Here is a 17,394-nt window from a genome sequence, read left to right as displayed (position 1 = left end):
GAGAGAGAGAGAGAGAGAGGGAGAGAGAGAGAGAGAGAGAGAGAGAGGGAGAGAGAGAGAGAGGGAGAGGGAGAGAGAGAGTATCAAATCCCAGACAAATCAGCCTCATCAAAGAATCACAGAGAGATTGACTATGGCCAATAGCCCTGATTTAACCACTGTCTGGTTAGTAGGGAGAGAGGAGGAAGTCACACAGCGATAGGCCCCGGGGAGTGTGTGGGCAGGAGCGTGAGGAGAAGGCTGAAGAGATTGTGGTAAAGCTGAGGCGCTTTACTGCAGTTACAGGAGCTGCTGAAGTTACTAACTTGTCCTCCTCAGGCGTACACAGTGTACTCTGACACACAGAGACAGGAACGGTATACTGCGTTGTCACTATTACAATGTACCATCTGGGCTTGTGGTGTACTGTAGTTGAACCATTCCATTTTCCTCCACTTGTATATAAAGATGTGTATGTGTATTGGTGTGTGGGAATGTGTATGATACCGGACACGTGTTGATATCTGTAAACGTATGTGTCTGACAAGGTATTTAAAACAACGTGTGTGTTTGTTGTGTGTGTGTGTGTGTTAGGTATGCGTATCCTGGTGACCCTGCTACTGGACACCCTGCCCATGCTGGGGAACGTCCTGCTGCTCTGTTTCTTTGTCTTCTTCATCTTCGGCATCGTGGGCGTGCAGCTGTGGGCGGGGCTACTGAGGAACCGCTGCTTCCTGCCTGAGAACTTCTCACTGTGAGTAGAACTGTGTATGTGCGCGTGCGTGTGTGTGGTGGTGGGGGGTGGGTGGGGGTGGGGGGGGCTGAGGAGGGTGCGGGTGAGGAGGTTTTGGGTGAGAAGTGGTGACGACAGTGGGGGTAGAGGGGTTAGGGTTAAGAAGAGGGTAGAAATGAATGGGTTTGGTTAGATGGTAATGAGGTCTGAGGCAAACGAGGTGAGTTTATTTTCTACATTAAATGAGCCTCTGTTACTTAATCTGTGTGCGGGCTGTTGATGAGGATTGCTTGGTTTCCAGAACGTGGGATGTTGATACGCTGTATAACCAGATAAGTTCTAGCTGCGCACACATTCTGAGGAAACCGATGACCTCACAAAAATTCAGTTAAGAAACGTATAATAGCTGAAGTGAGCAGTACGACCTTCATATGAGTAATACAAATGCAGTTTTTTGGAGTAAGGTATGCTTAAATTTAACTCCCCCACTAAGCCACGCATCCAATCATTTACCAGTGTGCCTTCGCTCTTCGATTGAATTGTAGAGTTACCACCCATGACATAAGTGTAACGGTTTTCGTCGTCTGAAGAAGAGTAGTCGGACCAAAGCGCAGCGTGGTAAGTGTTCATGCTTTTTATTGAAACTGAACACTAAGAACAAAATAACAAAGAGAATAACCGAAACAGTCCTGTCAGGTGCAAAACACTAAACAGAAAATAACTACCCACAAAAACCATGTGGGAAAAAGCTACCTAAGTATGGCTCTCAATCAGAGACAACGATAGACAGCTGCCTCTGATTGATAACCACACCCGGCCAAACAACAAAGAAATACAAAACATAGAAAATGAACATAGAATGCCCACCCGAATCACACCCTGACCAAACCAAAATAGAGACTCTCTACGGTCAGGGCGTGACAATAAGGCCTTATACATAGACCTGAAACTCATAGTTTACAGGCCACATCAGGCCTGCAAGTCTGGCAACATTCCACAAACAGTAATCTTCCAACCAGGAGTTCTGAAAACCTGGGAAATGAACCAGAATCTTGCAACCGTAACTGTAAATCACATTATGCTAGTTTGCAAAGTGATGTCTAATTCCTGTTGGAATCTAGCCAGCTTTAGGCTATCCAACAGTTGAAATGTGTATTCAGCCGCAACCTGCAGTCATAATGACTGCCAGGATTAAACACAGTGGGAGGAGATGACCGAAGCCATTTAAAGTGGAACAACCATTTCAGTAACGGGTGCAAAAATTCTATGATTGGATTTGTTTACAAAACGGTCATTTATCTTTGTGTAGCATCTACATTTGAATCAATCAATCATTCAATGTACATGCAAAAACACAGACATTAAAAACAATTCCAAACTATCAACCTGCAGTAGCAAATGCTGGGGGATTTGTTATCATATTTTTAAAAAATGTAGTGGGTGTGACTTCTCATTTAGTTTTGAGTAAGTACCACAAAAATATTTTAAGTAATAATGACTTTTCATTGACTTTGAGTACAACTTACTAGAAGTATTTGAGTAAAAAATGCCTTGGGGTTTACAGTGTAGGGAAAGTTTGACCTTGAAATATAGTACCGTCAGACATACTGGCCACCACCGCCATTTCCTGAGCAGCGTCATCACTCCTGTATTATAAAACGAGTAGCCATGATTATATAGAGGTGATAAATGGGAAGGAGAGGATAACTAGTGAGATTAGTGAGAGACCATTACTGCCCATACACTTAGACAGCAGTGGGCTCTATAAGTAATACATGTTATATGACATTTCCACCATGGTAGTTATGATTTATGACATTTTCTCATAAGGACCTAAATGTCCTTCTACATTATGGGTTCGTGAAGACTGTTCATTCTATTCTATTTGGACTAAACATTTCAGGTTCTCTATAAATGTCATGAAATGTTACATTCCATCATTTTGTATTTCATAATAGTAGATAAAGCCATTAAAACAGACTGCAACAGTAATTCACTTTAATGGAAAGACATTTTTAATCATAACCTTAATTACCACAGTTTTGCCATTGCATTAGCCACGTAACTGCACACTATTAAACTCCATGGTGGATACAAGGATTAAATCCCCTCCAACACAGATTGACTCGCCAGCAGAAGCTGTTGCATAACTCCATCCTAAAGTGTGAAATAGCTTAAATAGCTTAAATAAATATATATGTGTTAGCATATAAATATATAACTGGGACTGCCATAGCAGTACTAGAGGGAGGATTTGGCCCAGTAAGTAATTGAAGCTACTTGTGTGGCTAATGTATCAAAACACACACACACACACACACACACACACACACACACACACACACACACACACACACACACACACACACACACACACACACACACACACACACACACACACACACACACACACACACACACACACACACACACACACACACACACACACACCGATCCAGCGTGTCACATCGCCTCCAGGTAGAGTCTGTGTTGACAGACGCACCAATTATCTATCCTCTGACGGAGATGTGCGCCATTAGAGCTAAGCCGTGGTTAACATAGACACCCAGACGAGGGACATACTGTACACGTGCACTCCCGAGTGGCGCAGCGGTCTAAGGCACTGCATCTCAGTGCTAGAGGCGTCACTACAGACCCTGGTTTCGTTTCCAGGCTGTATCACAACCGGCCGTGATTGGAGGTCCCATTGGGCGGCGCACAATTGGCCCAGCGTCATCCGGGTTAGGGTTTGGCCGGAGTAGGCCGTCATTGTAAATAAAAATGAGTTCTTAACTGACTTGCCTAGTTAAATAAAGGTACAAAATATATATTATGTAAATGCACAGATTGCGTAGGGAACAATGGTGAAAACCCTAGATGGGAGAATTCCACCAACTGCTACACTAACCTTGCTATTATCCCCTCTCTGCTCTCTTCCCTCTAGTCCTCTACCTGTGGCGCTGTGGAACTACCACCAAGCAGAGAACCATGACCAGAAGCCCGTCATATTCTCAATGCCTAAAGCTACTAGAACCTCAACTGTAACGCTCTCTCTCTCCTCTCTCTTCAGTCCTCAGTCCGTCGAGCTAGGCAACTATTACCACACGGAGAACGATGACGAGAACCCCTTCATCTGCTCCATGCCCAGGGAGAATGGCATGCGTCTGTGTTCCTCTGTGCCCATCCTGTATGAGGAGGGAGGTCTCCAGTGTCAGATGGACATGAACTCCTACAACAGCACAGACAACACCACCTGCATCAACTGGAACCAGTACTACAGTAACTGCTCGGCGGGAAACGTCAACCCCTTCAAAGGGGCCATCAACTTTGATAACATCTGCTACGCCTGGATCGCCATCTTTCAGGTGAGAAAATGGCATGGGCGTGCCTGTGTACATCAGTGGAGGCTGCTGATGGGAGGACGGCTCACAATGATGGCTGGAACAGAGCGAATGGAATGGCATCAAACACATGGAAACCATTTGATACCATTCCACTCATTCCGCTTACCACAAGACCATCCTCCCCAATTAAGGTGCCACCAACCTTCTGTGGTATACATATGGATTGCCCGTACGCATATACTGTATGTAATTGTATACACAGCAACACAGATACATGTACAGTTGAAGTCGGAAGTTTACATACACTTAGGTTGGAGTCATTAAAACTCGTTTTTCAACCACTCCACACATTTCTTGTTAACAAACTATAGTTTTGGCAAGTCGGTTAGGACATCTACTTCGTGCATGACACAAGTAATCTTTCCAACAATTGTTTACAGACAGATTATTTCACTTATAATTCCCTGTGTCACAATTCCAGTGGGTCAGAAGTTTACATACACTAAGTTGACTGTGCCTTTAAACAGCTTGGAAAATTCCAGAAAATGATGTCATGGCTGTAGAAGCTTATTTTTGAGTGAATTGGAGGTGTACCTGTGGATGTATTTCAAGGAACTACCTTCAATCTCAGTGCCTCTTTGCTTGAAATAATTCAGCCAAGACCTCAGAAAAGAAATGGTAGACCTCCACAAGTCTGTTTCATCCCTGGGAGCAATTTCCAAACGCCTGAAGGTACCACGTTCATCTGTACAAACAGTAGTACGTAAGTATAAACACCATAGCTGTCATACCGCTCAGCAAGGAAAAAGCCACTGCTCCAAAAATACTATACAAAAGCCAGACTATGGTTTGCAACTGCACATGGGGACAAAGATCATACTTTTTGGAGAAATGTCCTCTGGTCTGATGAAACAAAAATAGAACGGCTTGGCCATAATGACCATCGTTATGTTTGGAGGAAAAAGGGGGAGACTTGCAAGCCGAAGAACACCATCCCAACCGTGAAGCACGGGGGTGGCAGCATTATGTTGTGGGGGTGCTTTGCTGCAGGAGGGACTGGTGCACTTCACAAAATAGATGGCATCATGAGGAAGGGAAATTATGTGGATATATTGAAGCAACATCTCAAGACATCAGTCAGGAAGTTAAAGCTTGGTCGCAAATCGGTCTTCCAAATGTACAATGACCCCAAGCATACTTCCAAAGTTCTGGCAACATGGCTTAAGGACAACAAAGTCAAGGTATTGGAGTGGACATCACAAAGCCCTGACCTCAATCCTATAGAAAGTTTTTGGGCAGAACTGAAAAAGCGTGTGCGAGCAAGGAGGCCTACAAACCTGACTCAGTTACACCAGCTCTGTCAGGAGGAATGGGCCAAAATTCACCCAACTTATTGTGGGAAGCTTGTGGAAGGCTACCCGAAATGTTTGACCCAAGTTAAACAATTTAAAGGCAATGCTACCAAATACTAATTCAGTGTATGTAAACTTCTGACCCACTGGGAATGTGATGAAAGAAATAAAAACTGAAATAAATCATTCTCTACTATTATTCTGACATTTCACATTCTTAAAATACAGTGGTGATCCTAACTGACCAAAGACAGGGAGTTTTTACTAGGATTAAATGTCAGGAATTGTGAAAAACTGAGTTTAATTGTATTTGGCTAAGGTGTATCCAACTTTCGACTTCAACTGTATGTACATGCAGCCACATGCACACTTACACTCCGCAAAGCACAGTCAAAACTGTTGACCCATAAAAACCAAGGCATTTAATGTTCCAGGATTGCAGTATTTCAGAAGTGTCTCAGGAAGATGGCATCACTGTCTCATCTGTCTGATGCGAACTTAGTGATCAGCTGCATACTCAGAGCCTGCGAGTTTAAAGTGTCGTGGTGCTTTAATTGTTGGCACCAGGGTTAGAGACAGCTGATCTTTTGGAAATTGGTTTTACGCTACACTGTACAGTATCTCGTTCAAAGTACCTTTTAAAGCAGCATCGCCAGAATTTTTTATCTCTTACGTTGTTTTGACTACACCAAACAGTTGACTGACCACTTGACTGATCCCTCCTTAAGACTTTGATGTAACTGTTGAGCTGCAGCCTTCCCAGGGTTAGGTTGCATTAGGGTGTATGAGACACAGAGACGGAGAGCATCATTGGTTGTACTGCTGCTGTATCTAAGGAATAGGGATTAATAGATTAAGAGGGTCACTATGGCGATGGAAGTGGAGTGAGGCGCGTTAATATCATTTCTTTAATTCACTCATCGGCCTATTCATCGCAGGGACTTCGTTCAAGTTTTAATTTGTCCCTGTGTTACAGTTGTGTCTTTACAGACTTTACAGACAGAAGATTGAGGATTTCCACTATTAACATGAGAACCACTGGGCCTCGACAGACCGCCCTTTAAGCTAATGAGCAGTCATTCTGACTCCAACATTCTAACAGTGTAATTAATACATCTCATATACTGTATGCTATCGCAAAAATAATCATTGGTTGTGTTCATAAAGACCTTAGGTAACGTTAGAACAACAATCTACTTTTTTTTTCTTCCAATAACACAATAGCATTTTCATTTGTTTGTGTTAGTTTAGGCTATATGTAAAAACAACAACTTTTTTTTTTCTTCAGGAGTTCAATCAATTGTATTCATGGAGTGACTGTACAACTATGAAACAGAAAGCATATGTGTTGGAACACGGTAACAGCTTCTTTTTATAACAACAAAAAAATATAGATATATCCCAACCACCAAGATGCACGGTCAAATGATGGAAACATCATTATAAGTGCCAAGTGATAAAGAGTGGAACTCAGCACAAAGCATTATAATGAATATAAGCGTTGATATAACAACAGTCAAAAATAGTCAATTATTATCAGCTCGTGCTTGTGTGCGTCTTCATGCAATGGCATCAGTTGGATTTCATTCAACAGTTGACATAAATCTTCATAACTTTCACTGGCTTGACAGACACACTTTGACATACCTTTGTTTGGTTGTAGTGTGTAATAGTCTCCCTGTCACGACTTCCGCCGGAGTCGGTCCCTCTTCTTGTTCGAGCGACGTTCGGCGGTCGACGTCACCGGCCTTCTAGCCATCACCGATCCACTTTTCATTTTCCATTTGTTTTTGTTATGCTGGTGAATGAGGACCCAAAAGCGACGTAATAGAAACAGAGTCTTTATTCCAGTCTTAAACAAACAATGATTCTCCTGGATATTATCAAAGGTAAATCCAAAACAGGAAACTGAAATCCTCTCGTCAGTAGAGAGGAACGACTGGAGACGCGACCACAGACTGCAGGTCGCTTCAGGAAGGCACAGGCCGTAGCTGACATAGACACCTGCTCACACGCAGCATCTGAAGAAGGCAAAAACACGACAGGGCGGAACAAGGACACAGAACAGCAAACATCAAACAAGAATCCGACAAGGACAGAAGCGGAAAACAGAGGGAGAAATAGGGACTCTAATCAGAGGGCAAAATAGGGGACAGGTGTGAAAGAGTAAATGAGGTCGTTAGGAGAATGAGAAACAGCTGGGAGCAGGAACGGAACGATAGAGAGAGAGAGCGGGAGAGGGAGAGAGGGAGGAGGAGAGAGAGGGATAGAAAGAGGGAAAGAACCTAATAAGACCAGCAGAGGGAAGCACAGGGACAAGACATGATGATCAAAGACAAAACATGACAGTACCCCCCCACTCACCGAGCGCCTCCTGGCGCACTCGAGGAGGAACCCTGGCGGCAACGAAGGAAATCATCAATCAACGAACGGTCCAGCACGTCCCGAGATGGAACCCAACTCCTCTCCTCAGGACCGTAACCCTCCCAATCCACTAAGTACTGGTGACCACGTCCCCGAGAACGCATGTCCATGATCCTCCGTACCTTGTAAATAGGTGCGCCCTCGACAAGGACGGGGGGGGGGGAGGGAAGACGAACGGGGGCGCGAAGAAAAGGCTTGACACAAGAGACATGGAAGACAGGGTGGACGCGACGAAGATGTCGCGGAAGAAGCAGTCGCACAGCGACAGGATTGACGACCTGAGAGACACGGAACGGACCAATGAACCGCGGAGTCAACTTGCGAGAAGCTGTCGTAAGGGGAAGGTTACGAGTGGAAAGCCACACTCTCTGACCGCGACAATACCTAGGACTCTTAATCCTACGTTTATTGGCGGCTCTCACAGTCTGCGCCCTGTAACGGCAAAGTGCAGACCTGACCCTCCTCCAGGTGCGCTCACAACGTTGGACAAAAGCCTGAGCGGAGGGAACGCTGGACTCGGCGAGCTGGGACGAGAACAGAGGAGGCTGGTAACCAAGACTACTCTGAAACGGAGATAGCCCGGTAGCAGACGAAGGAAGCGAGTTGTGAGCGTACTCAGCCCAGGGGAGCTGTTCTGCCCAAGACGCAGGGTTTCGAAACGAAAGGCTGCGTAATATGCGACCAATCGACTGATTGGCCCTTTCTGCTTGACCGTTAGACTGGGGATGAAACCCGGAAGAGAGACTGACGGAAGCACCAATCAAACGACAGAACTCCCTCCAAAACTGTGACGTGAATTGCGGGCCTCTGTCTGAAACGGCGTCTAACGGGAGGCCATGAATTCTGAACACATTCTCAATGATGACTTGTGCCGTCTCCTTAGCGGAAGGAAGCTTAGCGAGGGGAATGAAATGTGCCGCCTTAGAGAACCTATCGATAACCGTAAGAATCACAGTCTTCCCCGCAGACGAAGGCAGACCGGTAATAAAGTCTAAGGCGATGTGAGACCATGGTCGAGAAGGAATGGGAAGCGGTCTGAGACGACCGGCAGGAGGAGAGTTACCTGACTTAGTCTGCGCGCAGTCCGAACAAGCAGCCACGAAACGGCGCGTGTCCCGCTCCTGAGTAGGCCACCAAAACCGCTGGCGAATAGAAGCAAGCGTACCCCGAACGCCGGGGTGGCCAGCTAACTTGGCAGAATGAGCCCACTGAAGAACAGCCAGACGAGTAGAGACAGGAACGAACAGAAGGTTACTAGGACAAGCGCGCGGCGACGCAGTATGAGTGAGTGCTTGCTTTACCTGTCTCTCAATTCCCCAGACAGTCAACCCGACAACACGCCCTTCAGGGAGAATCCCCTCGGGGTCGGTAGAAGCCACAGGAGAACTAAAGAGACGGGATAAGGCATCAGGCTTGGTGTTCTTATTTCCCGGGCGATAGGAAATCACGAACTCGAAACGAGCGAAAAACAACGCCCAACGAGCTTGACGTGCATTAAGTCGTTTGGCAGAACGAATGTACTCAAGGTTCTTATGGTCAGTCCAAACGACAAAAGGGACGGTCGCCCCCTCCAACCACTGTCGCCATTCGCCTATGGCTAAGCGGATGGCGAGCAGTTCGCGGTTACCCACATCATAGTTGCGTTCCGATGGCGACAGGCGATGAGAAAAGTAAGCGCAAGGATGGACCTTATCGTCAGACTGGAAGCGCTGGGACAGAATGGCTCCCACGCCCACCTCTGAAGCGTCAACCTCGACAATGAATTGTTTAGTGACGTCAGGAGTAACAAGGATAGGGGCGGATGTAAAACGCTTCTTGAGGAGATCAAAAGCTCCCTGGGCGGAACCGGACCACTTAAAGCAAGTCTTGACAGAAGTCAGAGCTGTGAGAGGAGCAGCCACTTGACCGAAATTACGAATGAAACGCCGATAGAAATTAGCGAAACCGAGAAAGCGCTGTAACTCGACACGTGACTTAGGAACGGGCCAATCGCTGACAGCCTGGACCTTAGCGGGATCCATCTGAATGCCTTCAGCGGAAATAACAGAACCGAGAAATGTGACAGAGGAGACATGAAAGGCGCACTTCTCAGCCTTCACGTAGAGACAATTCTCTAAAAGGCGCTGGAGTACACGTCGAACGTGCTGAACATGAATCTCGAGTGACGGTGAAAAAATCAGGATATCGTCAAGGTAAACAAAAACAAAGATGTTCAGCATGTCTCTCAGTACATCATTAACTAATGCCTGAAAGACAGCTGGAGCATTAGCGAGACCGAACGGCAGAACCCGGTATTCAAAATGCCCTAACGGAGTGTTAAACGCCGTTTTCCACTCGTCCCCCTCTCTGATGCGTACGAGATGGTAAGCGTTACGAAGGTCCAACTTAGTAAAGAACCTGGCTCCCTGCAGAATCTCGAAGGCTGACGACATAAGGGGAAGCGGATAACGATTCTTAACCGTTATGTCATTCAGCCCTCGATAATCCACGCAGGGGCGCAGAGTACCGTCCTTCTTCTTAACAAAGAAAAACCCCGCTCCGGCGGGAGAGGAAGAAGGCACCACGGTACCGGCGTCGAGAGAAACAGACAGATAATCCTCGAGAGCCTTACGTTCGGGAGCCGACAGAGAGTATAGTCTACCCCGAGGGGGAGTGGTCCCCGGAAGGAGATCAATACAACAATCATACGACCGGTGAGGAGGAAGAGAGTTGGCTCTGGACCGACTGAAGACCGTGCGTAGATCATGATATTCCTCCGGCACTCCTGTCAAATCACCAGGTTCCTCCTGAGTAGAGGGGACAGAAGAAACAGGAGGGATAGCAGACATTAAACACTTCACATGACAAGAAACGTTCCAGGATAGGATAGAATTACTAGACCAATTAATAGAAGGATTATGACATACTAGCCAGGGATGACCCAAAACAACAGGTGTAAAAGGTGAACGAAAAATCAAAAAGGAAATGGTCTCACTGTGGTTACCAGATACTGTGAGGGTTAAAGGTAGTGTCTCACATCTGATACTGGGGAGAGGACTACCATCTAAGGCGAACATGGGCGTGGGCTTCCCTAACTGTCTGAGAGGAATGTCATGTTTCCGAGCCCATGCTTCGTCCATAAAACAACCCTCAGCCCCAGAGTCTATCAAGGCACTGCAGGAAGCAGCCGAACCGGCCCAGCGTAGATGGACCGACAAGGTAGTACAGGATCTTGATGGAGAGACCTGAGTAGTAGCGCTCACCAGTAGCCCTCCGCTTACTGATGAGCTCTGGCCTTTTACTGGACATGACATGACAAAATGTCCAGCAGAACCGCAATAGAGGCAAAGGCGGTTGGTGATTCTCCGTTCCCTCTCCTTAGTCGAGATGCGAATACCTCCCAGCTGCATGGGCTCAGTCTCTGAGCCGATGGGAGGAGATGGTTGAGATGCGGAGAGGGGAAACACCGTTAACGCGAGCTCTCTTCCACGAGCTCGGTGACGAAGATCTACCCGTCGTTCTATGCGGATGGCGAGTGCAATCAAAGAGTCCACGCTGGAAGGAACCTCCCGGGAGAGAATCTCATCCTTAACCTCAGCGTGGAGTCCCTCCAGAAAACGAGCGAGCAACGCCGGCTCGTTCCAGTCACTGGATGCAGCAAGAGTGCGAAACTCTATAGAGTAATCCGTTATGGATCGATCACCTTGACATAGGGAAGCCAGGGCCCTGGAAGCCTCCTTCCCAAAAACTGAACGATCAAAAACCCGTATCATCTCCTCCTTAAAGTTCTGATAAACGTTAGAACACTCAGCCCTTGCCTCCCAGATAGCTGTGCCCCACTCCCGAGCCCGACCAGTAAGGAGTGATATGACGTAAGCGATCCGAGCTCTCTCTCCTGAGTATGTGTTGGGCTGGAGAGAGAACACAATATCACACTGGGTGAGAAAGGAGCGACACTCAGTGGGCTGCCCAGAGTAACATGGTGGGTTATTAACCCTAGGCTCCGGAGACTCGGAAGACCAGGAAGTAGCTGGTGGCACGAGACGAAGACTCTGAAACTGTCCTGAGAGATCGGAGACATGAGCGGCCAGGGTCTCAACGGCATGACGAGCAGCAGACAATTCCTGCTCGTGTCTGCCGAGCATTGCTCCCTGGATCTCGACGGCAGTGTTGCGAGAATCCGTAGTCGCTGGGTCCATTCTTGGTCGGATTCTTCTGTTATGCTGGTGAATGAGGACCCAAAAGCGACGTAATAGAAACAGAGTCTTTATTCCAGTCTTAAACAAACAATGATTCTCCTGGATATTATCAAAGGTAAATCCAAAACAGGAAACTGAAATCCTCTCGTCAGTAGAGAGGAACGACTGGAGACGCGACCACAGACTGCAGGTCGCTTCAGGAAGGCACAGGCCGTAGCTGACATAGACACCTGCTCACACGCAGCATCTGAAGAAGGCAAAAACACGACAGGGCGGAACAAGGACACAGAACAGCAAACATCAAACAAGAATCCGACAAGGACAGAAGCGGAAAACAGAGGGAGAAATAGGGACTAATCAGAGGGCAAAATAGGGGACAGGTGTGAAAGAGTAAATGAGGTCGTTAGGAGAATGAGAAACAGCTGGGAGCAGGAACGGAACGATAGAGAGAGAGAGCGGGAGAGGGAGAGAGGGAGGAGGAGAGAGAGGGATAGAAAGAGGGAAAGAACCTAATAAGACCAGCAGAGGGAAGCACAGGGACAAGACATGATGATCAAAGACAAAACATGACAGTTTTGTCTTTGTTTTTACACACCTGGTTTCAATTCCCCCATTTACATGTTCATTATTTAACCCTCTGGTTTCCCCCATGTTTGTGTGCGTGTTTGTTTTATTGTGAAGGCTGTATCTGACGGCTGGTATATTGTTGCCGGGTTTTGTTGTTTACGCCCGTTTATTTCGTGGTACCGGAATTTTTCCAGTATTGTGTTTATACTGGTGTTTTCTTGAATTAAATACCTTGTCCACGCATCTCAGCTCTCCTGCGCCTGACTCCTTTTACCAGTTACCCACAGCCTTGACACTCCCGTTCTCTCTTTATTGTGTCCCTGTTGTCTTGTCATTCTTCAGCACCGTTGTGCAGGTGCTTTATTTTGCGCAGAGGAAGGAGCTCCCGACTCACTTTGATCATGGTGCCAGCCAGACTTGTTTTCTTGGCAAGCAACTTGACTGCCAATGACAGTGAAGTGAGGAAATTGTCCATGGTGACATTTCTCCCCTTGCCAATTTAAGGTTCCACAATCCTCATCACCACATTCTCCGACACTCGCTCACCTGCTGCCCGGATGTTTTCCCAGATATTAAAAGCCGTTCCGCATGTACAATTACACACGCTCTCACTCTGTAGCCTACTCCAACTAGGCCTGAGTAGACTGATAAGACTGCTTGGATTCAGTGGCCTGATATACAGTAGGATACATACCATTTAGAGATTCGAATTAGAATGGATCAATATAGTAGAATGTCCCACCCTGTTCATCATTCACAATTGGTGATTACATAATTATGCATCGCTCACTTCCCCTCACTCAGCATCTCACCCATTCTCCCATTTCTCCCCATCATACTTTATTGAATTGATTGAATCTGCTGTTTTTGCATTCAGTTTCAAGGGAATTATCAGAGGGATTATCAGCTGGGCACTGCACTTTTAACTGTCGGAAGGAGTGGAGCAGCTCCTACTGTTGGGAGAAGGAGTGGAGCAGGTCCTACTGTTGGGAGAAGGAGTGGAGCAGCTCCTACTGTTGGGAGAAGGAGTGGAGCAGGTCCTACTGTTGGGAGAAGGAGTGGAGCAGGTCCTACTGTTGGGAGAAGGAGTGGAGCAGGCCCTACTGTTGGGAGAAGGAGTGGAGCATGTCCTACTGTTGGGAGAAGGAGTGGAGCAGGTCCTACTGTTGGGAGAAGGAGTGGAGCAGGTCCTACTGTTGGGAGAAGGAGTGGAGCAGGTCCTACTGTTGGGAGAAGGAGTGGAGCAGGCCCTACTGTTGGGAGAAGGAGTGGAGCAGGTCCTACTGTTGGGAGAAGGAGTGGAGCAGGTCCTACTGTTGGGAGAAGGAGTGGCAACGTGTGGAAGTGACATGCCCTCGTAAAACTGGTTATAACTCCAGTTGTGTTTGAAATATTAAGATTCTAACACCGACAGTGTGTTATATAGACTTATTTAGGAAAAGTCAAGGACAGAGGGGGGCATGACTTAGAAAATAATCCTAAACAATCAAAATGACTGCTTTAGCGGATCTAGTGTTAACTCACTCTCAGTGGCTCTGTTCTGTTGTATTGAGGTGAAACTCAAACAGAGAGAGAGAGAGAGAGTGTTCAGTAGTTGGTGTGATGTGGATGATGCACCAGGGAGGGGTTTGAAGTCAAAATGTCTGACCTACGGTCTTTGTTTGTGTGATATCTCTGTCTTTCTGTGTGTCTGTCTCTCTCTGTCTCTTCCTCTCTCTCCTTCCTTCTCGCGCTGATAGGTGATCACGCTGGAGGGCTGGGTGGACATCATGTACTTTGTGATGGACTCTCACTCCTTCTACAACTTCATCTACTTCATCCTCCTCATCATCGTAAGTGGGGAAAGTTAATTATTATAATTCATCTATAGTGTGTGTGTGTGTGTGTGTGTGTGTGTGTGTGTGTGTGTGTGTGTGTGTGTGTGTGTGTGTGTGTGTGTGTGTGTGTGTGTGTGTGTGTGTGTGTGTGTGTGTGTGTGTGTGTGTGTGTGTGTGTGTGTGTGTGTGTGTGTGTGTGTGTGGCAGAATTCAATGCCATGGGCATAGCTACTTATTCAAGCTCTTAGCAAACTCCTGACTCCTGAATGCCCTCCCAGGCCCTTATGTAAAGAGAAGTCTGCTTCCAGAAACAACATGTCTCAGTACACCACTCAACATCTGTTCAGTCTGAAACTCCCTTCAGCAGTACACAGCCTGGTGATACAGTACAGGAGTATTATCTCCTCAAGCACACGTTCACAGAGCTGGGGGAGCTGCTTCTCAGAGGCTGGAAGGCTAGCCGCTAGCTAACCTGGGGGACTGTCTGTTATTTGTATGTTAAACTCACAGTGGATATGTAGGTGAAAAACTCCCTAAAGTGTGTGGGTATAGAGTCTGTGTGTGTTTCTTGATGTCCCTCTCCAGGTTGGCTAGTTCTAACTCTGTGTGTATCTGGTTGTCCCTATCCTAACTCGGTGTGCGTCTCTGGTTGTCCCTCTCCAGATTGACTCTTTCTAGTTTAGTTTAGTTTATTTACTTGCACAGAAAACATGTAATTGAAAGCCAAACAGTGCAGATAATAACACGGTAGAAAGGTGTGCACAACTCTTTCTAGAGAATAACTCTGTGTGTGTTTGTAGTTGTCCCTCTCCTAACTCTGTGTATGTTTCTGGTTGCCCCTCTCCAGATTGGCTCTTTCTTCATGATCAACCTGTGTCTGGTCGTCATCGCCACCCAGTTCAGTGAGACCAAGCAGAGGGAGAGCCAGCTGATGAAGGAACAGCGCATCCGTTTCCTGTCCAACGCTAGTACCCTGGCCTCCTTCTCCGAGCCGGGCTCCTGCTACGACGAGCTGCTCAAACTCCTGGTCCACGTCATCCGCAAGGGGTGCAGGCAGGTGGCCCATGTCTGTCGGGCCTTGATGCGCCGTGCTGGGATGAACATCGCAGCCTCTCCCCCTGCCCTGGAGCGAGAGAGGGGGAGCCAGAGAAGGAGGAGGAAGGCTTCCAGACAGGGTTCTGTGGTCTCCAGAAAAGGGTCTATGTCCGTTCATCACTTGGTTCACCAACATCACCATCATCATCATCACTATCACCTAGTGAATGGGAGTGTGAGGGGGGGACTAGGGGGCAGGGGGGTGGAGGGGGTCGGGGGAGGAGGGGCGGACGTGGAGACGGGTTCACATAGCAACAACGGTGGCGCTGGACGGCTCATGTTGGGTCCTCCTCCATCGACCTCTGACCTGAACTTGGCGACCCCGGCGTCACCAGCCAATCCCGCGCTGGGCATCATGTGCCACACAGACTGCCACCTGGAGCCCACCACCCCCACTACCCTCACCCCTACCCCTAGCCCCTTCTCCCTGGCACCCATCCCTATGTCCAGGGCTATGAAGAGGAACTCAGTGCCCTTTGCTGCCCCCGGACCTAAGAACTACCCCACCCTACAGCCAAGGGCACTAATGGAGTCTAGAAGTGGCAGTGTTACAGCTAGTACCATCAGTAATATAAACCTCAACCTCAATATACCACCACTAACCTTGGAGAGGGGACCACAGAGTCTGGTGGACACACACACACCCACGCCAGGTACACCATAAAACACACGCAAACCATGTGAGAGGGATATGGTGTTTCTGTCTTGTTTGAATTAAAGTCATGATGTGACTGTGATGAAAATAGGGAGAAAAAGGGAACATTTATTTTTCTGAGGTACATGTTTGAAAATGTACAATATCAACAAAGATGCTATTGTATATCTGTTTTTTCTTCCTATCGTCTTCTCCATCCCTCCCTCCAGCCCAGCTATCCAGCCGTGACCTGAGTGTCGTCGGAACCCTGGAACCCTCGTTCCCCTTTGACCCTGAGTCATGCCCATACTGTGCCAAGGCCCTAGCAGGAGAGTCAGAGGGCACGGACGGAAACGACAACCCCGGGGACTCAGACAGCGAGGGCATCTACGAGTTCACCCAGGACCTCCACCACAGGGACCGCAGGGACCGTCAGCCCAGGAAGGGGCAGCGAAAGCTGGGTACCACAGCAGGGCGAGTGGTCCGGGCCTGGAGGCTGGTGTGTGACACCTTTAGGAAGATAGTCGACAGCAAGTACTTTGGAAGAGGGATCATGATCGCCATTCTGATTAATACACTGAGTATGGGGATCGAATACCACGAACAGGTGAGTGTGTGTGTTTTCCTTGGTACATCCTCAGGAGGATTGTATTCATGTGTCTGTGTGTGTGTAGGTGTTGCTAGGACAGGGGAAAGTTGGGATTGGAGAAGCCAAACTGCAGTCTGAAGACTATTCCCTATGAGTGCAGTGGTTAAGACTGTGTGTAGCTGTGTGCATTGAACCGCTCCTAGCCTTTACTCAACTTCATTCCCTGAGGCCGGAGAGGAATTCCCATTCTTCCCAATCCTCTGAGCGTTTCATGCAACTCCGGACTGCTTTGTTTACAGGAGCGTAATTGTGACCATGTGAAAGTGTAGGAGAGCGTGTGTGTGTGTGTGTGTGTGAAGGGTGAGGAATGACCCCAAACATCTGAAAGAGATTGCTCTCTCTATCTCTCCCTTTCTCTCGCTCACTCTCTCTTTGTCTCTCCCTGTCTTTCTCTCTCTTTCTCCTTCCCTCTCTCTCTCTCATTCGCTCTCTCACATGCCTCGTGTGCAAGCCATAGCCTGAAGGGAGCACGCCACCGGGTCTCCCGCCCGGCTGACACACACACGCGCACACACACACACACACACACACACACACACACACACACACACACACACACACACACACACACACACACACACACACACACACACACACACACACACACACACACACACACACA

General features: G+C 47.6%; 1 protein-coding gene across 14 annotated transcripts in view; it reads left to right on the top strand.

Annotated features, from left to right (window-relative positions):
* The window catches only part of cacna1g (calcium channel, voltage-dependent, T type, alpha 1G subunit), a 294,162-nt gene that overhangs the window by 152,753 nt on the left and 124,015 nt on the right, over nucleotides 1-17,394 (top strand). For all 14 annotated transcript variants that reach the window (XM_071409870.1, XM_071409877.1, XM_071409866.1 and 11 more), the window contains exons 6-10: nucleotides 574-733; nucleotides 3,783-4,077; nucleotides 14,317-14,409; nucleotides 15,242-16,142; nucleotides 16,354-16,730. In XM_071409870.1, coding sequence (XP_071265971.1) covers nucleotides 574-733; nucleotides 3,783-4,077; nucleotides 14,317-14,409; nucleotides 15,242-16,142; nucleotides 16,354-16,730 — 1,826 coding nt within the window. The remainder of the gene's footprint in view (nucleotides 1-573; nucleotides 734-3,782; nucleotides 4,078-14,316; nucleotides 14,410-15,241; nucleotides 16,143-16,353; nucleotides 16,731-17,394) is intronic.

The sequence above is a fragment of the Salvelinus alpinus genome, chromosome 7 (assembly GCF_045679555.1).
Source record: "Salvelinus alpinus chromosome 7, SLU_Salpinus.1, whole genome shotgun sequence".
NCBI classification, from domain to species: Eukaryota; Metazoa; Chordata; class Actinopteri; order Salmoniformes; family Salmonidae; genus Salvelinus; species Salvelinus alpinus.
This window is presented reverse-complemented; position numbering and strand designations above follow the sequence as displayed.